Raw genomic sequence first — 25,900 nt, forward strand, 5'->3', positions numbered from 1 at the left:
TTTATAGCAGGATTGAACTAAATGGTAAAGAGAACCAAATGGCTTTGACCTCTGTAAAGAACAGAATGTGAGTGCACAGACTGTCTCCATGTAGAGGGATGTCTGTATTGTTTGCCATGACTGGTTTAGTGGTGAGTTACTGAGAATGGGGACTGTGGTGGGGCTCAGTGTGTGCCCTGCAGAGTCAAGGAAACCGCCTAAATGAAAGAACATACGTGGGAAACCCTGGGGTAATCTGGAGGTCACCCCGGGGCCATCATGCAGCACAGGATGCCAGTGTCCTCATGGGGCCTCACCACTTTCAGTGGAGCATTTCTTGGTTCCTACGTTGTGTTACTGTCATGTGGATGAGCTGGAGGAAAAGCCAAATTCTTGCCTATGATTCACTTTTGCCATTTTCAGAAGACACCACCAGCCTTGGTGAGGAGGGTGGTTACAAGACAGTACTTCTATTTTTTAACTTTTTTTAAAAAATAGAAGACTGCGTGGTGAGGTCAATGAAGTCTGCTTTTCCTTGGATAGAGACCCTTCCTCCCACTCTGATCCCCCTCTGACGGTTGCAAAATAGCTCAGCCCAAGGAAAGGGGAGAAGACAAATGCGTGAAGTAATGCCAAAATTGGCTGTTGCCAGGGAAAACACTCCGATTCAGTTCATTTGTTCTGTTCATGGCCAAGGCTGTGATTCTCAACTAATTTTACCAAGTTGTAACCAAAAATAGCTATATCGGCCCTAAAGTTAGTGCATGATGAAGAGTAGGAACTTCAAGTAAGAGAACAGGCCCCCTCACCAGGTAGTGATGTATGTTTAAGATCACCTTGCTGAGCAAGGACACAACTGGCTGGGATTGTCAAACAGGGTTCAGCCCCTCCACAGAGGTTGTGTGGGGCGAGAGGGGCGATCCACATACTCTGGCAATAGAAAATGTCCCACACATCGGATTTGTGAAACTCAAGTTACTAATGACAGAAGTATCCGTGCTGGTGAGTCTCTTTGGGACCGAGACACTCCCCAAGTTCAGGTGGAATTAATTAGAACAGGCGTGTAGTTTGCACTATTTCCAGCTCCCTCCCTGAAGGGCTCCATGCACATGAACCAGAACAGTTTGAGCAGCTGAGAAGAGCTGGGCCAAAAGTGACTCCACCAGCCTCTGTCCTCCCTCTGTCTTTATTTACATGGCAATAGAAAGACAGAATCATCATGTTTTCTTTCTTTCTTTCTTTCTTTCTTTCTTTCTTTCTTTCTTTCTTTCTTTCTTTCTTTCTTTCTTTTCTTTTTTTTTAAAGCAAAAGGTTCCCGGTTTCTGTACAATTCATGTGCTTTCATTGCCTTTAAATTGGGTTAAAATAAAAGTGTATAGGCTCTTAAAAGTCAAGATCATAACTTGCTAATGAAGTTGGGAATTATCCAGAAGAAAACTGCACAAGCACATGCCCAATGGTTCAGGTATGGCCTTTGTGATCCTAAGCACCCCCCCCCCCCCCCCCGCCCCGCCACCACTCCCCGGGAGCAGGCGGGACACTGCCCATGCTGTCCTGTCACTTTCTGAGTTTCTGGTTTCAGATAAAAGAGGAGAAAGGGGGCGTGGAATCAAACTTCCTTCTTATAAAGCTAAGGGTTGTCTTCCTGGAGATGATGGATAATGGCATTTCAGCTTTTTAAAGTTTTTCATAGAAAAAATGTAGGCAAATCAGGGAGGGCAAAGAGAATATAAATAAATAGAACAAGGTGAAAATTCAACAAAAGCTTCCCTCAACGTCTTCCTTCCTTCCTTCCTTCCTTCCTTCCTCCCTCCCTTCCTTCCTTCTTTCCTTCCATCTTTGTCTGTCTTTCTTTTTCTCTCTTTTTTTGAAGTCTTAAACCCCATTTCTGGCTTGCATTTGGTAGGATTCCTGCTCTGGCTTTTATTAAAAACAGACTTTATGTGGTCAGAATTCTCCATCTTAAGCTAAACTTGAATAGGCATACGGATCCTGACAGTCGTTCTTGCTCTCTCTCAGGTACCCCCCGCCCCCCCGCCAGGGATTTCTGTCCTAAGGCCCCAAACTGGCCCGAACTTGAGGGCTCAGCACAAAACACCCCCCACCCCCGCTTTCCTCTTAGTACACTGGGAACTCTTTCTCCTCTTTCACATCGGAGATTCTGCAAGGCCAGATCGAGTTAAGTCTGTCTCTAACTTAAGAATACTCTAGAAATTTTGAATAACACAACTGCTGTCCTATAAATTCTCAAACGCAGACGCATGAAACCTGGTGTCCCCTTCCTCCAGCTGGGAGAAAACTGCACAGGCACATGCAGATTCCTGCCGCAGCCTCCTGTGAGCGAGCTCGGAAACACCAGGGCGACCCCACCCCATCAAACACACCAGTTTAACATGGCACAGTATGTCTGAAGGGCACCGGCATGCTAGCTTCTCTGCAGCAGGGGCCAAGGCAACCGAACGTGCAGGCAAAGTCATGCATTTTCCTTGGGGGACAGGCAGCACCAGGTCGCTCTGGTTCCCTCTTGTAGCTCAACAGATAAGATGGCCAGCTCCAGGCTCTTGGATGGGCCCCCGCCTTCCCACTCCAGCCCTCAGTCTCCGTGGTCTCCATACCTCCCGGCACAATGACAGGCACTGTTCCAGTCAGTCTGAGGTTCCCTAAAACGTTACTTTAATCTGGCCGGTAGGAGGCTCGGGGCTGACATGGATGTTTTCTTACAGGCACGGGACAAGCTGGTGAATCCTGCAGGGCAGAGCTTCTCAGGGGCTGAAGGGGGCTCTCTGCTCCTCACCTCTGGCATTGGGGATGTCCAGAGACATTTTTAGTGGTCACACTGGGGGCGGGCAACTGACATTTCGTGGGAAGAGGCAGGATGCTGCTAAACATGTCAGCAGAGTCGAGGCTGAGAATCCCTTGGTGCTGCGGTTGGGGGCCGGGGCTCTGCAGGCAGACTGCTGGGGATCAGAGCCCAGCTCCTCCAGGGCCTGGGGGAGCAGTCTGGGGCAAGTTGCTTAACCTCAGTGCCACGTCTGCAAAATGGATAATAATCCATCCCATTGGGTTTGTTGTGTTAAACCCAAATGTAATTGCAAAGCAATGAGGGCAGAGCCTAGATCAGGGGTGGGCAAACTTTTTGACTCGAGGGCCACAATAGGTTCTTAAACTGGACCGGAGGGCCGGAACAAAAGCATGGATGGAGTGTTTGTGTGAACTAATATAAATTCAAAGTAAAGGAGCGGAGGGGAGAGCAAGAGAACCGGATAGAACAGCCGGATCCGGCCCGTGGGCCGTAGTTTGCCCACGGCTGGCCTAGATCTATTGAGAACACATTCAACATTAGCTTTTGTTATTCATGTGACTACTAGAAATTCAGTTCAGTTCCAAATAAATAATAAGCCAACTCTATTGAGTTTAGAAAAAAATATATAGGTTTGAGAGGGATCAGAATGATGACAACGTAACAACATCACCGTAAGAGCAGTTTCTCAGGCTCTTTCAGATACCTCATCTCACAGGACGTGGGCAACAGTCTGCTGAATGTGCCCGTTTCCTAGCTGAGGATGTGCTGCTCAGAGTTAGGTGAGCTGCCCACGGTCTGTGGCCGAGCAAGTGTGACTCCACGTCCCTACGCTTCCTGCTGCAGCAGCCTCTGCCTTCACTGCACCTGGCACCCTGAAGAGCACAATGCATGTAACCATGGTAATCGCAGCGGGAGGGGACTCCGGTTTCCTGGGTGGGTGGAAGTCCCTTCTGGGCGATGTCTAGTCAAGTTTCCTTCATGGAACATACACATATTTTAATCCTCTGAGTTGAATTTTTAAAAATGAACTTTCTATATGAGCTAATTTTCTTTCTTTTTAAAATGTGCTATTATTCATGAAAATCGAATTCCTTCTATTTTATAAATCTCTAATTATACGTATTGTACATATATTGATTGTACATTTAAGAAGGTGAGAAGCTAGCTCTAACTATATACATGTTTCAAGTTCTATTTATTTGCCAGCTATTTTGTTTTACAGTTGAGGCAAAAATCTGCTTATAAATGCCAAAGTGTCTAATTTAAATGTACAGTGTTCTGTCTCTTATATGATGGTGGTGGTGGTGGGGAATGAGTTCACATAGCAAGCATCATGCTTATGTAAAATTTCTATGCTAGTTTAAAATAATTACAGACTAATCAGCGGATTTTTATGCTGCCTACATTAATGTTAATAATATTGGGCTTAAGGGTCATAGTTCAGAGGGCAGATGGATAATAATCCTTGAAGTCAGTGGTTTTTGAGAATTCCTTTGGTAACAGAGGTGAGGACTTAGCTGGTGATAGGTTCACGACCTTGGAGCACACAGCTTGCTTCAGCCCATGACCTTGGAGCACACAGCTTGCCTCAGCCCAGCCATGGCTCTTTCATTTCAAAGCTTTCCATTAAATTCTACAGACAGCTGCCAAAATGTCAATCTTTTGGACCCAGTTTTCTTGGGGCCCCTTCAGTTTGTGCCAGTTGATCAAGGAGAGGTTTAGACCACATTTTTGTTTTCAAATGGTGTAAAAACTCAGCAATTTCCAAGGATTCCCCTCCCAGGTGAAAAATGCAAACGTGCATGATACTATCTTTGCAATTTTCTTTTTCAAGTAACTTTTGTCTGTTGTGCTACGAAAAGAGAACCAGAGAGCACCCCACACTGTCTTCCGCGCAGTACACTTACCTGGGGACACTGGGAGGGGCCCTGGTGGGCCGAGAGGGGACCTGTGGAGGGGCTCCGTATGTGTCGTTGCTGTTGGGGAAGGGCGGCAACGGGCCCGGCCGGAATGGAACTGGGGGAGCCCCTGAGTGAGGTCCCGGGGATGGGATGGCAGGAGGGGGCCCTCGGCCAGAACCAGGCCGAGCCAGGGGGGTGCTCAGTGTCGGCCTCCTTTGGGTGGTGGGGCTCGGAGGAGGCGACCTGGGGAAGAGACCAACAGTTTACCACTCCTGCTTTCTCTCTGCATGCATCTTAAAAACACATTTTATAACTTCCTGATGGCTTTTTAAAAATTATTTTTTGACTGAGAAACTCAGATAAATGTTAGAAATGTTTAAAGGTATAATAAGAAGGTAAAGAGTAGGGGAAGTTTCCCTCCCCCACCCCTTCACTCCACAGAGCCAGCCAAGAGTAGTTTCTTTTTAACTACATTCTACAGTAGTTTCTCTCTCTTTCTCTAAATTACTTTTATCTAGGCTTCTCTGGAACTTGACTACCTTTTCACTTCAGTACTTGTAGACTGGTCTTATTCTTTTTACGGGCTGTGTAACGTTCCACTGTTACCGATGCATTGTGCTTGTCTCTGACAGGAGCTGGGATGACCTGACCCTCTCTCTCACTGCTGAACTTAAATATTTGTTCCTCTTTTTTTCTAAAGATTTTCAGGGGAGTACTCCCCGTAAACGGCACTGCCGCAGCCTGGCAGGCCTCAGGGTGCGTGAGCCGCCTTCCTACCTGCGAGTGTGCTGTATCCAGGAGTCGTCCACGGGAGGGGGGGCAGGGATGAATGTGGTGGCCGTGCTGATGTCGCCAATGATCACAAGGGCTTCTTTAAGGGCTTGGTACATGTGAAGCATCTCATCCCGGCGTCGGGCCTGCTCCGCCGACTCCTCCATCAGAGTGTTCTGGTCCTCGGAGGAATACAGCTGTGCTAGGAGCTCAGAGTTTATAAAGTCCTTCACCTGTCGGGCCACCACAAAAAGTAAGATGGGAATGAGTGAGTGGTCGGACGGTAGAAACTGGGCCAGAACCTGTGGACAGAGTCTGCAAACATCCACTCTAGGAAAAGGGCTGCAGTGTACATCTGTTCATTCCTATTTTCTTCCTCCTCCTCCCAATCCTCCACCCAGAGGCTACTGACATGAAAGGAAAACATGACACAGATTCGTTGAAAAGAGGGCCAAACCCTGGCATCAGCAGAGAGGACCTGGTCTCTCAGACTGAGAGGGCCTGCGTCTGAACCAGCTTCCTCACAATGGTCTGAGGCTGCTCGGCTTAGGGACGAGGGGGGTGCCCAAGGTCAGCAGCAGCATCTTCCACAAGAAACAATGACGTAAAGAAACTGATGTCCTAACACAGGTTATCCATTCCTAATATTCCCAGTCCTTGACCCAGCTTTTACCAAAATCACTGGAATACTCTGAAGACCCTAGGTTTCAATGTGCTCTCGAAAGTGGAATTACCATCAACAAGTCAATATTTGTTAAATACAGCACCTTATAGAATTATGCAAGTTAATGTACAAAAAAAGTGATATGCTCTCTGCTTTCTAGAAGTTAATCATAGAAGCTACTTATCAGTGATGAGGACTGATACAAGGTTCCATATACAAGGTTAACAGATAGATGTGAACAGACTAAAGTATGGACACTCGACGTGAGGCACAGCCCTGAGGGAGAAAGAATCAACCACATCTTATCAAACCCAAGATACCATTGTTTTTAAGACACACCACTAATAATTTGTGCCACTAAGAAAGAGAAAATCATCACCAATTAAAACTATGACACAATGGCCCTAGCTGGTTTGGTTCTGTGGATAGAGTGTCGGCCTGAGGACTGAATGGTCCCGGGTTTGATTCCGGCCAAGGGCACATGCCTGGGTTGCGGGGTCAGTCCCCAGTGTGGGGCATGAAGGAGGCAGCTGATCAATGATTCTCTCTCATTGTTGATGTTTCTATCTCTCTCCTTCTCCTTTCCTCTCTGAAATCAATAAAAATATATGGGGAGAAAAACTATGACAGAATGCCAGATGCCACTGAATGTCACAGGTGTCTTCATGTCAGAAATATTAATTGTGGAAAAAGTAAAAGTGAGAATTGATGACATATGGTGTGTCCCAGGTGCCTTTACAAGTTACCTGACTTGGTTCTCACCTCATATTTAGGAAATGTATTATTATCCCAATTTTGGAAATGAAGAAACTGACGTTCGAAGAACTTTAAGTGACTTTCCCAAAGCCACACATTAAGTCGAACCCCAAATCTGCTGACTTGAAGTTTAGTGCTCTTTCCATGACCTCCTACCCCCACTTTGGGTGCTTAGAAAGGACCGTTGATATGTAAGCATCATTATTTTATAGTGGTGCAGCATTATGCTAATTAACATAAGCCTAGAAAAATAAACCCACTTGGATTGTTGGATTTCTCCATAAATGAGAATATTAACACTTATCTGGAGTCACTAAATTTCTCAAGGAAAGGCCAAAGGCCAGTATATTGGACTGTTGTAACAAATCCAGGCAGACATCAGAACACCGGTCAGATGCTCAGAATTCCTGGGTTGTAGTTATAGCATCTAATCATACGATTAATTCAACTAATTGGAAAATTCCATGAAAACACAGCTTCCCTGGGAAATAAAGAAATGTCCTCTGTTCATGAACCAAGAGTGGTTCGAATATGGACAAGATGCATTCAGACAAGAGTCTGGGAGAGCAGGTTTATGTGTGATAGCCGGGGAAGGTAAATTTGGCCAGGTAACCTGGGGCCAGATGCGAAAGCCTCTAATGCCAAGGAAAAGTGTTTGAACTTTATCCACTTGGCAATGGGGAGCTGTGGAAGGCTCTTCTGTAAGTCAGTGAAACAATAAAAGAGAGCTTTAGGAAAATTAATCTGGTTGTGATGGGAGAAGAATTTGCAAATGGAGATAAATGTAGATCATTTGTGAGATGACAAGGGTTGAATTTAGCAGGGTTGCAGTGGAATAGAAAAGATAGGCGTATACAAATGACAGTGCAAAAGCAAAACCTACTGGATTCGTTTGGATGTGAAGGACAAGGAAGAAAGGAACAAAGACAACCCCAGCGTTGAGGTTTGGGTGAGAAGGAGGAGAGAAAAATCAGAAGTCAAGAAGGAAAAGTCAGATTTAGAGGAAAGACGGTCAACTGGGCTGAAAGATTTTTTCACTTGTACCCGAGGAATCAGGACATTTGCACAAATCTTCCACTGTTGGGTGTGTGTGCACTTGAAGGGAGGGTGCAGTTCCAAATTCAAAACCAGACGATTTTCCTGGCATTGGCCATCAGTTGGTTAAGCTCTTTGGAAGCTTTACATCTTCCTGGAGTATCACTTAGAATCTATTAAACACAATTTAAAAGACAGTCCTTCCAAGAACAGATTTAAAGCAGATCTGAATGAAGAAGCAACTGTCAAACAAACCACGAAATAAAATAGTCAGGGCCTGTCTCAGCATTCTGATCAAAGATCTGCCTTGCATCAATTCTTCCACATCAAAATGTTACACATGAAGACTTGCCGACTCCCTGAAAGATTGGGCAATGTTCTGGAATAATCTGAGTATTATGAGCATGAGAGAAAAGGGTAACACGCACAATGGTTAGAGACCATGTGCTTTGGAGTCAGATGGCTCTGAATTTGATTCTGAGCTCTAACACTCACTTGTTTGGGGCAAAGAACCTCTTTGAGACTCGGGTTCCCTTCCTGAGGACAATGGTGGTAGCTGCCTCAAGAGCTGTGCAAGGATTCAGGGAAAGCATCAATACCAAGTGCGCAGCACGATGTCCAGCATGTAGCCAGTGCTCCGCATACAGAGGCTCCTCTTTCTACAGAAGACAGCTAAGCTGGCACTGGCAGGTAGAGGCAGGAGAACAAGAGTACAGGTTGACATTTTACTTTGCACTTAAGCAAAATTTTAGAAAGACTCTTCTCTTTCTCTCCTGCTAGTTGGCAGGGGCGGGAGTGTGTGTGTGTGTGGGGGTACTTAGGGGAGTTTCCAGACACTTCAGGGACTTTCTGAGCGGTCTGAATGTCAATGGGACAAACACTGAAACCAAGGGCTCTGCACGGCAATTAGAGACCAAGGTCCGTTTGAGAGCAACAGCACGTAGAAAATATCCTCACAGAACGTGACAAACACGAATTCTACTTGGATGTGAGATGCAAAATAAGATTTATGCTTTTAATTATAACACCTTAGAACCTATACATCTTTGTATGGCTCACAAAAGAATTCGCACACACAAAACCTCATTCCAGTTCAAACTCTACGGGCTAGAAAAACAGGCACTACTGCAACACGTCCGCCTCGGTGCAAAGGAATGTAAGGTCATTAGCGATGTTCCATATGGTTCCTCTCTCTTGCTTTAACCCTTCTCTAGCAACCTGCAATATTTTTGGATCTTAACCCTTCTTTGTCTTTAGCTCTGAGATCGTTTTAAAGCCACAAATAGAAGAGACATTTCAAGAGTTTTCATCCAATGTAGTTACTAAGGAGACCATTTCCTTAAAATCTCTTTGTTTCTAGACGGGAGGGCCACAGTGTGGAACACGGTGGGGGCTCTCGTTCACACAAAGACACATGAAAACGTAACTGACAGTCTGAGGATGCATAGTGTGGAGAGGAACTTGGTTTACATTTTGTGAATCTTTGAGATCTCACAATTCTCTCAATTCTTCATCTGCCAGGGATTTAGTTTGGCTAAAGACCAACAATGTTTTCCTTGTTTAAAAAGTCACATCCTTTGACTCACAAACACCATGTTGTGTTAAAAAAAACTAGACACTAAATGGCTGTGAGGTTCTGTACTATGAGATCCTGAAGTTTGAGAACAGGCAGAACTGTAAGAAGCCAAGAGCATCACCCCTGGTGAGGAGTGATGGGGGTCAGGGAGCAGGGGTGGGGGGCCTTCAGGGCCTGGTAGAGATATCTTTCTGCAGAAGGATGCTGAATTCTTGACCCGTGGAAACAAATCCGTGTTCTGGTATTTAAGATGCACTTTCCCCTCACATACGAACATCTAAAATAACACTGCTCCATGGGCATTAAAGTGATGGTCAGTTTTGAGACGAGGGCATGTGTTACTCATTTTCCACCTTAGTGCCAGTGCCCAGGAGAGGGGCTGTGGTCTTTAGGGTCCAGGAGCACAGGGCGCAGTCCACGGCCCATGGGTGAAAGGCCTCTAGGTTCCATATCTGGTTCTTCCAAAGTTTCATAAAACCTTCACCTTCTATTTTGCATTATCTGGTCTGGTTGAAAGCTGAGTAACAATGTTTTAAATTATTTAGATTTAAAATATTGTTTCTCATATTTCAACAAACCCTAATTAAATCTTCATGGCATATGGACCTCTGGGAAGAGACCCCAGGCGTAAGCCATGGGGATAGGAGCCCCTTACTTTGAAGAGGCTGACTTATGGTTTTCCTAACCTTGCCACATGCATTTTCTGTTGTTGACCTGGAGAGAAGATCCGACTGAATGAGAAGACCTGGGTTTCCATCCTGATTCAGCCAACTCCAGCTGTGCGATCCGGAATAAGCCAACCTCTCAAAGCCTCAATTTCACCATTTGTTACCCGGGCAAAATGTGAGTGCCTAACGTGTGGTTGTTTTGTGGGTTCAGTCCCAGCATCATGTGCCACTTTGCCACACACATTTCTAGGACAAAGCTGGGCCCACGTTCATAATTCTCTGGTGGAAAACTTCTGGTTGGGGAGCTACAGAGAAAAGGCCGCCCAAATGTGCTAGCCATGGGGTGCCACGTGTGCGTTAACTTTCAATTCCTGAACCAAACTCTGCTTTTGACTGCAGCCCATCCAGAGCGACCGCCTGTCATAAACGTGCTATTTCTTTGTGTCGCTGTTACCTGGTATGTTTAAGCAATGAAACAGCTGCTACATTTCAATAGACAAAGGCTTACAGTATGTCTGAGGCGAGGCATTTATTGCTGGCTTTAAACTTCTTAAACAATTCCATATGGAGACTTGAGTGGCAGAGCACTTAATGTAAACTTTCAAAGGAAACTGCCCACCAAACTCTGAGCCTTAGGAAATTTGGCTGAAACGCATTCTTTTTCAGGAGGCGGAGTGGCCGTGCCCATGTCAGAGGCGACAAGCCGCAGCATTCCACAGGGACAGTCCACAAAGAGAGGACCCCTGTGAGGCCACCATTGGTTTTGCAGGACATTTAGCTTTGCCACCCAAAGCCATTCAGAGAAGCCGCAGGGTTGAGTGGATGGAATTGAGAATGAGGAGTCAACGTGTTCCTTTTCTAGTTGTGATTCTTTGGTTAATTCTCTCGCTTGAAGCTCTCTTCACTTCAAATCGAATAAAAAACCAACATGGGTGGCACGTGCTGGGTACTCACCATGTCTCTGTTCCTGGTACTCAGCAGGGCACTCTGGAATGAACACAAAGGGCTGAGACACTGGCACAATACGATGCCGTGAGGGTGTGAGTCCATGTAGAAGAGGGTGTTGACACTTTTTACATATATAAAATTATATGTATAATTTAAAAAAATATATAAAACTATACTTATTTTTACATATGTAGTAAGAAAGTGGGTAAAATGATACTTAAAGAAAAGCAGGTATCCTAGATATGGAAAACTTCTTCAGATCAGTACGAAATGTTTAATTTCAAACAAAGAGAACCATAATTTCATAAGAATCCAGCATTCTGTGATATTTGGACTTTTTCATATTCCTGTGAGCCTCTGCTTCAACATTTGACCTGGTGTCTTGATTGAAGTGGACATCCCCATGACTCTTATGTGAGGTCCCTCTCAGACACCGAGCAGAACTCTCCCGCCAAGGCTACTGCCCGCTAGGTGGGGTGTAGCCATTTCACTTGGGAAGCGAGTTCATCAGGGAGGAGCCAGCCAGGGCAATTACCCACATTTCTTTGTGTATGTGCATGTGTGTTTTTCTTGAGAAGGTGAAAGTGGTATAGATTTGCAATAGGGTCTTTTTTTTTTTTCTTTCTTTTAACTAATTTGTGTCCAGCTACTTCTTGTAGCTCTAGACAGGAAGCGCTATTTCCTGTGCTGATGATTGAATACAGTGCAGAGCAAAGCAGCGTTTGAACCGATGGCAGCCCTAATGACTCTCGGCAAAACAGTGAAAAGATAAATGATATTCAATCAGGGAAATGTTTAAATAAGCAAGGGCCTGGATATACCATGGCAGAACAACCTGAACTCGCTCAAGCAAAGTTAAGAGGGCAATTTTAAAAATACACAGACTATTTGTTTAGTACTTTATATTTTTCAAAATGGCATATGGTCACATTCATTATGTTCTTTGACAATTCCGTGAGGCAGCTTGGTGTTCTTACTGTGGGTTTAGAAGTGACTTCAACTCAGACGGGCAAAACGATTTGCATCCGGTCACACAGCGGGCCGTTGAACAAGCTTAAGAACACAATTCAGAGTTTCCAAGTTTTCCATATACTGCTTACCCACCCCTGATACTTCAAAGCATCCCACTAACCTTGTTTGAACACGAGAAGTATGTGTGAAGATAGAGTTAAAAACAAGAGTGTTCACATGAGTGCTTAGGGCTTCTGACAGTCGAGGAATGTATGCATGAACAACAAATGAAGTGTCATATTTAGGAAAATGATTTTGAAAGGAGTCTTGAAATATGGATAAAGGCTATTAAAGTTCTTCAATAGGCACCTATATTAGGTTCTTATAATTATACTAGAGGCCTGGTGCATGAAAATTCACGCACTGGAGGGGGGTTCCTCAGCCTGGCCTGTCCCCTCTCAGTCCAGGAGCCCTCAGGGGCGGGAGGCGACCCAGTGATCAGGGGAAGACGACACCCCCATCACACCTCTGCTGCTGCTACTGCTGACAGAGCAAGCCTCGGCTGGCCCTGGTTACCTGAGCCTCAGGTGGCCCTGGGCAGCTAGGCAGCCTCAATCTGAGGCTTGCCTGCGCCTCGAGCCGGCCCTGGGTGGCTGAGGGGACTGGGGGACTCCAGAGGCAGGCATGTGGAGCAGCTGGACGCGCCTGCTGCCCTGGCAGGGCCGAGGGGACTGGGTGCCACCATCTTGTGGCGGTGGGTGCGGCCATCTTTGTGAGGGCGTGATGGTCATTAGCATATTCCCTCTTTATTAGATAGGATTTAAAAAAATGTTTATTGATTTTTTTACAGAGAGGGATAGAGAGTTAGAAACATAGATGAGAAAGAAACATGGATCAGCTGCCTCCTGCACACCTCCTACTGGGGATGTGCCCACAACCAAGGTACATGCCCTTGACCGGAATTGAACCTGGGACCTTTCAGTCCGCAGGCCGATGCTCTATCCACTGAAGCCAAACCAGTTAGGGCTAGATAGGATTTTTTATAGTACTTCCATATATACTATCTAATGGAATAAGTCCCTAAACCAGGTACATTTTATGAGTAGTGTTTTACATATAGAGGAAACACCCAAAGAAGCTCAGTGAGGTGTCTTAGGCCAACAGAGTCTACAGCAGAACCAGGTTTAGGATCCAGGTCTCCCCTGAATTTTAGTGTGGGGCTCTTTTCAGTACTTTGCCATCTAGTTTTTACTTGTTAAAAGCAAATACTCATAATCGATCATTGGTTTAAATAAAAAGGTGTCCTTAGAGGATAAGTAGGAATAAAATAGTTGGTGTCATACTTTTGTAGAGTCAGGAAATCCTGCTATAAAATACTCCTTATAGCTTATCTTACCTAAAAGATAATTCCTCAAATAACTTGAGATATTATTTGTACTTGAACAAAGCAGCTACCAAAATAAGCAACCTGGACCATGTATTTTAAGTATCATATCATGACCACTGTAAAGACAATCATGAAGAGGGAGAGTCTATACGATATGGGTCATCTGATGGCTGGTGTAGCAGGAAACGTTGGGACCTGTGGCTGTTATCACCCTTACCTTAGACTGACTTTGTATCCAAGGGGATAGGACACAAAGCCCTTTCCCGGGTGAAAATAGAATTCCATAGCAAGAGAAATCTGGATCCTAAACCTGGTTCTGCTTTAGGCTCTATTGGCCTAAGACAAATTATTTAACTTCTTTGCATCTGTTTCCTTCATATGTAAAATACTAGTCATAAAGAAGTACCTGGCTTAGTTAGGTTCTTTTTAGCAGGTGATAATGATCATAGTAACGTATTGTGTGTGTATGTGTGTGTCTGAAAAAAAGAATAAATATCTTTTGCCTTTCATCTCAAAGTCAGGGCATCTGGTTTGGTTGCTGGCTTTGCCACTAATTTATATTCTAACCATCGTGATGCTCTGCTTTCTTGCAAGCAAATTCACAAGCCTTCTAGAGAAGATAGCCAATAGGGAACACCCCAGCATTGTAGCTAGAAGTTTCACGTTTTCTTTCCTCAGTTCTCTTTCACTGGCCGGCCACTTACAACTTGTCATGGAAAATAATGAACCTGGCAGTAGGTGTTTAAACCATCCAGAAAATATCACAAGGAGACTCAAGAGAATGTGAGCCATGTCCACAGTAGGAAGGGTTTGAGGTTAAAGTGAGAGGGTTTATAATCACTTACGTTATTGATCATCAGGTGCATTATTGTCTTTGGAATTAGATCTCGGATACATTTGTTGATGATGGACATGTAGGAGTCCACCAGGTTGCGAATGGTCTCCACCTGCCTCTCCAGTTGGGGGTCCAGGGAAAAGTTTTCTGCTTGGCCATTCTCATCATTTTCAGTCTATCAGAAAGGAAAGGAATCATGGATTATTTCACATTTTTTCAGAAGAAAGAAAAACATCAGACATAATCAGATGATCAACTCCTGTTTACTGTACTTGTAGTTACATGATGAGCTGGTAACATCTTTATTGCACAACCATTAATTCTAAAAAGAGATCAGAACCAGGCAGTTATTAGTCCTCTTGTAGTCTGTCACAGTCTAGGAGAAGCAAGTATTCTAATTCTGAATGAATGCTGAGATGAAAAACCGGATAAACAGCGCACCTAACACCATTCCTCTAGAGAGCAATCTAACCATAAGCCATTTGCAAGCTGGCCCACGAACGGAATCCAAACATGTGCAGATGTAAACTTCTGGGAAGGGTCCCCAGGGATTCTGTAGATTAGAAATAACCTTGGTGTTTTCAGGAACTGACTCCCAGATCTCTCTGAAATGGATCAACATTTGGATCAGCCCAGATTTAAAACTAAACCTCCTAGGCCTGGCTTGGACCCAAAATAAGAGATATAGAGGATAATTCACTTTTCCATGCACTTGCTGGAATTCGTTATGTAAATTCATGCTTCTGTCATCACTACCAAAGGCTGGCTCCGCTGTGAAAAACGTACAATGTTAACTTCCAACTTGTTACTCTTTGAGTAAAACAGGACACATCTATACTCAAAGATTTTATTTGTGCAACAGGAGAGAGGCATCTGTTTTCTATACTGTGAGACTTGAGTTAATTAATTTTGGCTTCCCCATCAGAGGCTGGGCTAGAATGGCATCTTCGTCATTAAACACTGACCTATTGGCTTGGCATTGAAATCATTTTAGAACAAATGGTCTCCATTTCAAGTCAGGTTGAACCAGCTAAGCCCCAGAACATGATACAAATATTGTTAGTGGTCTGGCTGCTTTCTAGCATTTGGAAAGATTTAATTACAAATGCAAAAAAAGGGGGGGGGGATAATTTATTGCTTCCAATGTGAACATGAAATACTTCTCCTTGGATATGTACATACTTTGATCTGCCAGGCTTTCAATCATCCAATCCGTTCTAGGAAAAGAACTGTGCTAAATGGCTTAAATGGATTTATAAATGACAAGCTTTTCCTTTGAATCAATATGCATATGTAAAGGCCACAAAATCAACAACAACAAAGATATAAATTTGTTCTAATCATTTACACAGGCTTCCCTTGCTCAGAAATATCCAATACTTAAAAAAAAAATTAAAATATTATGTGCTCACTCTAAAACACAAGCCATTTTCCAGTCTTGAGAGTATGACCCCATGCTTCAAGGACATTTCTGAAGCATCTTACAGCTACTACAGCAAGATAGGGGATTGGAAGTTCGACAGTTGTTCCCCAATACTGTTTTTTTTTAATGGTCTTTGGCTATTGAAATAATTAAATCAAGTATTATGTAGTTTTTCACTTATTAATTTGTGATATAAGCATAACTGAATCTGGGACAAATAGGTGAAAAGGCCATAAAATGGTAAAGTGACAAAGGAAAGGTCAGCCATGGCAGTGAGAAAAGCCACTCATGTCCCCAAATTTCTTTCCAGGGCAAAAAACCACAACATATGTGCTCCAGGCTGAGCGTAAATTCTAAGAAACAGTGGCCACTGCAGTGTGGTTCTGAGGGTTTTGCATTTGAAATTAAAGCTTGAGGTTCATATTCAGGCTCTATCACCTCCTGGTTGTGTGGCCACATTTCAGCTACTAATGTCACTGAAACTCAGCTGGCCCGTCTTTAAAATGGGGATATGCTTCCCTGGCAAACTTTCGGAAGCTAAATAAGACAACGAATATGCTATGACCTAGCCAAGGGCATTGTGGGTGCTCAATAAATAAATGTTAGTTTCCCTCTTTCATTTCTGAACATTCATGGGATAAGAGAGAGCTGCTTGACTCTCAGCACACAGTATGAAAATTTAAGGTGAAAAATGTGAGCATAAAACATTTTCAATTCAAGCAATATACAGATGGCAAACGGTATATTTTTTACGTAAGTTTTCTGTAAGCTAGGCCCTTGGGATCCCCTCCTCTCACCTGTGAAGACTCTTCATCTTTCAAAGCCCTCGTCCATCACCACTCCTTCTAGATAAGCTCCCGATGGCCCTCAGACCCCCCACCACTCCCCACAATATACTTCATCTGTGCCTTGTGATCACTTTTATTAATTAGTATCCAGCCTAGTTTCATGCTTCCCCCATTAGTCTCTGGGGTCTTTTTTATCTCCCCTTCTCAGCATAGGACCTGATGCATGGGAGAAGGAGGAGAAGCAGGAGTTAAAACCACCAAGGGATTTGCCTAAAAGAAGGAAGTTGTCCAGTGCATTTTAGGGTATCCAAGGGTGACTGCTTGTTAGAGAGGCTGGAGACCAGAGAAATTCCAAGTTGATGAGTTTGCATCCCCTACTACTTGATAATAGTAAGGATGATAAAATGATTATGAAATTATGAATATAAATGAGAACAAATGACCTGCAGCTTTGTGAGGAAAACACCTTTTACATAAAGCAAAGAAATGTTCATAATGGATACAATACCATTCATCTCTCCTCTGAAACATAATGGAATTCTGCTGTTGTATTTAGCAGTAGGGGGTGACGGCATTTCAGTATTAACACACCACACCTCTCAGAAACGTTATTTTGTTCTAAGAACTGTGCTGAACACTTTACATAGAAGATCCACAACCGCAGGAGGCAGCTACTACTTTGTCAACCTATAGAAGAACATATTGAAGCTCTGAGAGCTGATTTATTCAATAAAATTAAGATGAATGCAATGTTAAACCAAATTCTACTTTTCCTTATGTATAAAAAATCAAGAAGTATTGTGAAACAGTGCAACATCCATAATATAACAAGTTGGGTTTGCAGATAAGATAATGAAAAATAAGTTTCTGGGAAAAGATGTCACTGAAGTACTGACATTTGCAAAAAATAAATGACTGAATGAAAAGCAGAATAAATAGTATTTATTAAAAGAACCTCTAGGAATATGAACACCAGGAAAATTATATCATCACCACATTTCCATAGTGGTACACTGAATTTCTCCATTTCACACTATTAGCATTCAGTCTTGCTTTATTTTTTTGCATACCAAAATACACAAAAGACCCTCACTTTCACTTTTTAAAACCGGATGCAATTAAGCAAAGTGTCAGAGTGAATGGAGAAAACCCTGAATAGTGTGTAAGTCTCAACACTTAAAAAAGAAAAAGCATTCCAGAAAAACCAATGAAACCATTTGAAATTCTCTTTAGCTTTTGGAAATACTAGTAGACATGCAGTCACATGCAAACCTTAAATCTTCTGATAACAGCATGGATATGATTGGATTCGCAATTCAGAATGCAAGTTTAATCTCTTTTCTGATTTTTAGAAAGAAAGGAGGAGTTAATTGCCCCTTCCAATATGCCTAAAATGAATTCAAAAAATGTACATAGATGCAATTTTTCTTTTAACTGAGTAACTGCAGACAGCAAACACTTGCTTTTCTCTAACCCCAGTCAGTTCTAACCAAATCCTCTCTCGTGTTCTTTTCTGCATGTACACTGTGTATGACTGTATTTATTTTTTTCTTTGTTTAAATTACAGGATTGCAATAGGATTCTTTGCAGTCTAAGCACTGAAATAACAGATGTTTAGCATTATCCTCATCAAGGGAATGTAAAATAAAAATAGTAATTTGTCTCTGATCTTTGAGGCAAAAAAGAATGGTCTGCAAACATTTAACCTTTTATGAGCAGGTTCATTGAAGCTGTTTACAAAATGTGAATAATATTGTGAAAACCGGCTTTCTTCTGAAAAATACAATGGGTAGGCCTTCCTATTGCATTTTTCTCCTAATAGCTTTTGAGAAGCCTAATGCAACTTAAACAATAGGACAATAACAACATCCCTATAAATGTGAAACTGCTTATAAAAGTGGATATCCCAACTTTCCTACAAAACTATTTGCATAGCATTCAAAAGCAAGCTGGTTTACAAAATTTAAATTTATAAGCTTTCTCCTAAAGTCTTAATATGTTAAGAGGTGAGAGAATGAAATAGTCAAATTAGAAATACTTTCCAGCAAACCTTAAAGCATCCATCGCAGCAGCTCTAGGCTTGACCAGGATGTGTATTTTTCATGTGGTTTGCTTTGGTCACTTTCCTTAAATCTCTTATTTCATTATGTCATTGGCATCTTTGAGGATCACTGAAACCATCCAATAAGGCTGATGACTGCAACTCTTTAAAAATGGAATAATGGAAATCTGAAGCACCCTGGCACCAATATGTACATACACCTACTACAGAGCTAATGGGGATTTGTGGCATATCTTCTCACCAGCGGGCAGCACTGGCCGATCATCTACAAACTGATTTTCACAGACAGCCACCACTTGCCCCCTTTTAAGCATCTCATTATTGTTATGCCGTTTTTCACTACCTTAAACAAAGAGTAAACACATCGTTTAAATTTTTTTTGTGGTGAATCAGGCCATTGTTATGAAAATACTGTTACCATGGTAAATGTAAGTCTCAACACTTGAAAAAGATGCAGCATTCCAGATTAACCAATGAAACCATTTGAAATTCTTTTTAGCTTTTGGAAATACTGGTAGATATGCGGTCATATGCAACTCTTAAGTCTTCTGGTAACAGCATGGATATGATGGGGTGTCACAGAATTCATAATGCTAATTTAAACTTTTTTCCTGATTTTTAGAAAGGAGTAACTGCCCCTTCTAATATGCCTAAGATGAATGCGGAAAATGTACATAGATGCAACGCAGCTTTGCATTTTCCAGCCTCACATGACAGACAACATTTTCACCGAAAACCTTTCTCCACTCCCACCCCTGATGTCAGAGGCCAGAAAGGCAGGCGAGCAAACTTGGAAAAGAGCCACAGAAATCACCTAGAAATATTTCCATGGAAGACTGTGACAGGTATTTCATTCAATAAAACAGGCAGTATTTATTCAGAGTCTCAGGGGGCTGGGAGAGATCCAAAGGAAGTCTAAGAAGGCAGGCCTGGCTCAGGAGCCATCCTCGGGCAGGGAGGGCACCGCCATGAGCTCAGGCGGAGCGGGCTTCAGGGAGTCTCTATGGATGGCAACACTGGAGCTGGATCTTAGGAGTTGGTGAGATTTCAGACTGGGACAAGGGAACATGCTCATTACTGTACCCGTAGTGCTTAGCACAGTTCCCTCCATGTAGGGGGAGCTTCATGAATATTGGGAAATAAATGAAGGAAAACCTACATTTCTGGAAGGCTTGGATTTCTGTTTCAGAAGGAACCCAACAGATTGCGCCCCAGATAACTGGGGTGTTGCTATCCGTACAACCTCTTGGATTCCTAAAAGTGGGTTCTCCCTGTAGCTGTGAGTTGGCCTGAGCAGGATAAAAAACTATTTGCATCCAGATTGTATTTCAATGGATATAAAGATCTTGCTGACTCCGTCTGAGGAGGAGGGCTCAGATTGTAGTCAAGATGCTGGGAAGCAAAAGGGGCATCTCCAAATGTAAAAAACATCCATAATATAGAAGAAAACACTGAGCTAATCGTCCAGGTCATTCAGTGGACAACCACTAAGATAGCAGGCAGGACCAATGTTGTCTGCTTATGTTATTTTCTTTTTGTTAATTTCAAAGAGGAATGTTTATTTTGAATTATTATTGTTGTTGTTGCTATTATTATTATTACTAGAGGCCTGCTGTATGAATTTGTGCACGGGTGGGGTCTGGCCAGCCTGCCCCTAATGGGGTCATAGTTGGCCGGCAGGCCAGCCCCGCCCCCTGGTCAAACTCCCGGTGGAACTTCCGGTGGAGGGGACAATTTGCATATTAGCCTTTTATTATATAGGATTATTTTTTAAATCCTCACTCGAGGATATTTTTCCCATTGATTTTTAGAGAGAGTGGAAGAGAAAGGGAAAGGACAGAGAAACATTGATGTGAGAGAAACACATTGACTGGTTTTCTCCTGCACGAGCTCTGATCAGGGCCCGGGCCAGGGAGGAGCCTGCAACCAAGGTACGTGCCCTTGATTGGAATCGAACTCGGGACCCTTTGGTCCACAGGCTGACGCTCTATCCACTGGCTAGGGCTGCTTATATTATCTTCATCTTTATTTTTCCTTGATTCTCTTCCTCTACCTGTTATTATCTTTTTATTCTTCCTATAGCTTTTAGTCTCTTTTCATATCTCAACGGCATTATAATAAACATTACAAAACTATTTAAGGTTAATGGGAAATTAGACAGCCATAAAAAAAAAAAAAAGCCCTCAGGATTTTAAAGATACTAACTTGATTAAAAAGAACAACAAACATATCTTAATTTGATGTAACTCATTTTTTTTAAAAAACTGTCATTCAGCCCAATGGCTGCCTGAGAGAATATATTTCTGGGTGGTGCCAGCGTATGGCTAAGTCTGTAATAAAGAATTGGGTGATGACAGCAAGGAATAAGGAGGATTTGGAGGAGTAAGGGGTGGGAGGACTTCCCTCGTATAACTGACAGTCATTGTATTTGCATTTAAGCTGCATTGAAACAACTGCTTTTATCTGCAACTGTAAAAAAAAAAAAATAGTAACAATGAGAGCATTAGGATTCTTAGAAAAATCTGAAGACTTATGGACTGTGTCCGGAGGACAGTAATTGCAATCTAGCTTTTAATCTGTCAAAAGGCCTGTATTGCTTTATATAACAGATAAGTTCATTAATATAAAAGATTCATATATCAAATATTTTAAACACATTTTTGAATGTTACTACTTAAGCAATCTTACTGTGAATTTTTGTAAAACGATGAATATTTATTTTTGGAAGGTTTCAATCTTTATATACGGGGTTTGCTTACCATAAAATAATCTTTCATCCAAACAAATAATGGTCTAAACAGAATAATTTAAATGGTTTCTTTAAAAATAATCACTCCTCCCACCATCATTTTTGGTGTCAGATATTAGTAGTTTTTAAAGGGCCAAGATGATTTTTCAAGTATCAACTATTGGGGAAAATACCTGTGTTTGTTTAAAACTTAACATTGTTATAAAGAAAACCCTTTCTCTAAAAACAACTGAGATTAGAATCAACTGAAACAAATTTCTTTCTTTAGTGAAAAAAAATTACAGCATTTCTTTGGAATAGCAAAATAGGAACTGGGATATTTCCAAAGGGAAAAATCTCCAGAAAATGGGAACAGCTAAAATAAGGATAAATATAACAACATGTGATGGTTGATTTTATGTGTCAACTTGGCAGTACCCAGGTATTTGTTGCAAACATTATTCTGTGTTTCTGTGACAATATTTCTGGATGAGATTAACCTTTATATTTATGGCATTGAGTAGACTGTCCTCCACAATGTGGGTGGGCCGTATCAATCAGTTGAAGGCCCGAATAGAACAAAAACACCGGCTTTCCCCAGCAAGAGAGAATTCTCAAGCAGACAGCCTTCAGACTTCTGAAACATCAGTTCTTCATTGATTCTTCACAAACTGCCTTTGGACTCGAACCAGATCATCAACTCTCCTCAGTCTCTAGCCTGCCAGCCCATCTATAGATTATAGGAATTCCAGCCTCAATAATTATGTGAGCCAATTCTTTATTAAAAAAACACTCTCTCTCTCTCTCTCTCTCTCTCTCTCTCTCTCTCTCTCTCTCCACACACTCACACTCACTCACTCACTCACCCTCACCTTACTGGTTCTTTCCCTGGAGAGCCCCACTTAATACACAGTCTCCCTACATATAAGACAGTAAGTGGGTCATTGTCAAATTGTTTAGTGGAGTTTATAAGTGCTGTAAGAATTCAGAGAAGCAAAGATCAGGAAGGGTCTGGTGGGTAGTTATGCTGGCCCCAGACTAGTGAATTACCTTTACTTCACAGCAAAGGGAAAGAGAACCCATCTCAGTCAGAAGGAACCCACCTCCATCCTCTCTGTTCTGTCACCAGGTCCGGCCTATCCCTCCATTGGTAGACATGATATAAACAGCCAAGTTCACAAAGAGTAACCTGTGCTTTAGCAATTCCTACTTTTATTATCAATAAATGTAAAACTGCAGCGGAATTTCAAATTATTATACCCATCATACTATAAGAAAAACACTTGGATCAAACACATATTAGCAACATTCCTCAAATACAAGTTTAAAAAATCTACCTGACTCAGACAGATTACCCCAAATGCCCAACCCACTTCTGTTTGGGGGACCTTTTAGAATAGCAAGAGTATGAACTATGGAATCAGATGACCTATATTTATACCTTGGCTCTGTCAATAATTAGCTTAATGACTTTGGGGAAATTAAAGGAGTTTCTCAGCATCTCTGGGTCTTAATTTTTGTGCTGTGAGAGGGGGCAATATTAGCACCTTACATATTTTATGGGGTAAGCCATAAATGAGATAATCAGAAAGGTACTCAGCATACCTTCCACAGAGCAAGTGGTCCATCGAGGTGGACCATTTTTATTACCTGACATAAATGACGTAAATAAGTTACTGGTAAGTGACATCTGAGTTTACAAAATTGGAGATAAGGGTATTGGGCTGCTTCATCGGCTTGGCCCTAATGTTCTCGCCCCGCAAAAAAAAAAAAAAAAAAAAAAAAAAGAGTTGGTATGCTGGCCTGGCAGAAAGTGTGGAGCTGACACGTAGGAAGATGATATTTGGAGGACGTGCCAGGAGAGTCAACAAAGAGGTAAGGAAGAGGAGGCAAAGGTCCGTTAAGTGTTGGGTATCATGAATTTGCAAGAGGCCAGATTTTTGCACCAAGTTTTGGAAGGACAGAGACAGCAGATGGCACATAGCCGCAGCATTGTTGAGTATTGCTGGGAGGTCCACCATAATCACTAGGAAACATTTAGGTAGGAAGGTGGGGGCCGTGCAGACCAACGCCCCAGAGGACACAGAGATGATGAGCGGAGAAGTCAGGCTGAGGACAGCTCCTAACACCACCTGGCAAGCCAGGCTCTCAGCGTGGCTGCTGGGAACAGGCTGCGATGATTGTAAAGAGCACGGACGCCTGGCCCCACCCATGGGTGATTGACTTGGTCTTGGCTGAGGCCCGAGCAGCTGTCTTTTTTAATGTCCTGGGTTGAGACATCTGGGCCTGGGCAGGGGCAGAAGGGGTCAAGGGCCTGAAGGTTCTGCTGAGGCTGGAGTGCAGGGTGGGGTGGAAATGCTATTTAGGGTCTCAGGCCTGCAAATTGCCAGGAGAAAGGAGGGCCTGACTTCACATAAAAGAAAGTATCTACGTTTTAAGATCCAAATGTGATCTCAGCTAGTTTCCACTGGACAGACGTCACCATTCCCTAACTGACAGTCATAATTGGCACTGTGGTAGGCAGATAGTTGAACAGTAAAGCAAAAGTTACCAAGCTTCCCTCTAGTCTTCATTTCAAAACACTGCCTATCCCAGGAGAGGCTTGAGGAGTCTGTCTAGGTCTTAGGGAGGCTGATGAAAGGCCATCACCGGGAGGATGCAGGACAGTCAGGAAATCCCGTCATGGGCAGACCCAAGGTCAGCCCTCTGGACAGATCTCAAGAGATCTCCTGAGGGAGGGTTTTGAGCAACTCTGATTTCAATTGTAAAAATCAGGCATAACCCTGTCTTTTTTAGTAGCTAGCCATTTATGGATCTCATTCATAAATTGGGCTTAAGAGGTTTTTGAATTCATTGCATTTCCTGCAGTACCACCTTTTGGGACTAATGAGTTCCTTAAGTTTATAACCTGCTATGTGAAGTCGATTTCCTTCCATTTGCCCTAAACTTACTTCATTCTGTTTTAAAAAGTAACCTCCTTGTCCTAAAAAAGAAAAAAAGTAAGTAAGATTAAAAAATGAGGACAGATTGGCAGGGCAGAAAAAGGAGCTAGGTGTTACAAGAACCGCAGACTACCTTAAATCCGCAGTGTAGTTTTAAGAGGCAAACATGGCTGGAATGCGTGACCGTGACCGAGGGGGCAGAGGGGGCTGCTCACAATGGCTCCATTGTTCTGGGTGCGGCCCAGACCCCGCCAGGGGCCCCGCATCCTGTGTGGGGCTCCCTGCTTAAATGAAAGGGAGAACCTGAATGTTGAGCAGATATCAGCAAAACAGGTTAAAGCATGGGAAGGGGGTCTGGAAGAAAAAACAAATGTGGATTTTTTTCAGGTTAGAGAAAAAGAAGCCATTCCATATAAGAATATCTGGGATACTGTGTACAAGAGGGGAATAGTTATTCTGCGTTGGGATTAAAACACAAACAGAAGGAGTCGGGGCTGTAAAAAGGAACTGCCTGACCCTGCAATTATATACAAGATTGAGAAACTATGCAGTTTATTTTTTTGAAAGTTCATATTCCCAAAATGATCTGGAGTTCATCTTGCTTTGTACCTGCCTTGGTAGTACAAAGACAGCTGAATGAGCTATTTGCTCAGAGGGATGTGGTAAAGGCATGAAACAGATGAGAATATAAGCATTTTAGAAAAGAAGGGACTCTGAGGTTAAAATATTAATACGTGTAATTTTGGAAACTATGAGGAAACAACAAGTATTTCAAAAACATGTTAATCGCAGGGTCTGCATAGCAGACCAAAGTATCGGTTGCATTTTTCCCCCTTTGAGGTCTTAGCATGGAGTCGATTATAGGAAAGTCTTGTGTTTTAATGGAAAATAGGGCAAAGGTTATGTGTAACAGGAATCCAGTCATGTGGAGCTTGCAGAACGCAGGTTAGGCTCATAAAACTGCTCATTAAAACGCTCTGTTCTGAGGCAAAAGCAAATAAATGAGCTCAAGGAAAAGAGCCACAGAAATCGCCTAGAAATATTTCCATGAAAGACTGTGAAAACAGTCCTCCCGAGTCGTAAGAAATGTTCAGTTATTGCTTATACAAATAGCCACACTTAAAAAACTTTTAAATACCTTCCCTGCATTGCTGGTTTTGACCTTCTGCCAAGAGCTACTTAATGTTTTACTTTTTTAAAAAAACTTTTCTGAGTAGACCATATGGTGAGCGAAAAATAAAAAGGTACCCACACCAGGAGTCTTTAAAGCAGCATGAGCAGCAGTTTGTTATGAATCCCCACCCCCAAGTTCTGGTTTAAACTTAGCAACTTTGTAAGTTCCACATTGGTTGAAAATCCTAATCCCAAATTACAGAAATGAAGACTGAACATTCTCCATGATGCACAGAGCCGCTATTTTCTATACCTCACTGTCTCATAGCACAGAACACAGATTGAGGGATTTTAAATACAGTAACGTAGGGCTGGCCAAACAATGAAGACCAAGAGCACTTCTAGAAGGCAGCTTTCCCCAAAGCACTTGAGGCAGACAGTGCTTACACAGGGGCTGGCTGGTCTAGATGGCCTACAGCCAAAGTCAACACGGGCAGCCAGCAGGCCCATCACCTACGTAGGAAGCTGAACAACTTGAGGCTGATTAAGTGTGTATGTTGGGGTGGGGGT

The 25,900-nt window shown here is 42.8% G+C and overlaps 1 protein-coding gene across 4 annotated transcripts in view; it reads right to left on the reverse strand.

Moving 5' to 3' along the window:
- DNM3 (dynamin 3) overlaps positions 1–25,900 on the reverse strand; it is a 386,126-nt gene that overhangs the window by 24,460 nt on the left and 335,766 nt on the right. For all 4 annotated transcript variants that reach the window (XM_080649442.1, XM_080649441.1, XM_080649440.1 and 1 more), the window contains 3 exons: positions 14,285–14,449; positions 5,461–5,687; positions 4,690–4,926 (listed from right to left, as the gene is read on the reverse strand). In XM_080649442.1, the coding sequence (XP_080505568.1) occupies positions 4,690–4,926; positions 5,461–5,687; positions 14,285–14,449 (629 nt within the window). The remainder of the gene's footprint in view (positions 1–4,689; positions 4,927–5,460; positions 5,688–14,284; positions 14,450–25,900) is intronic.

The sequence above is a fragment of the Plecotus auritus genome (assembly GCF_963455305.1).
Source record: "Plecotus auritus genome assembly, chromosome: 12".
NCBI classification, from domain to species: domain Eukaryota; kingdom Metazoa; phylum Chordata; class Mammalia; order Chiroptera; family Vespertilionidae; genus Plecotus; species Plecotus auritus.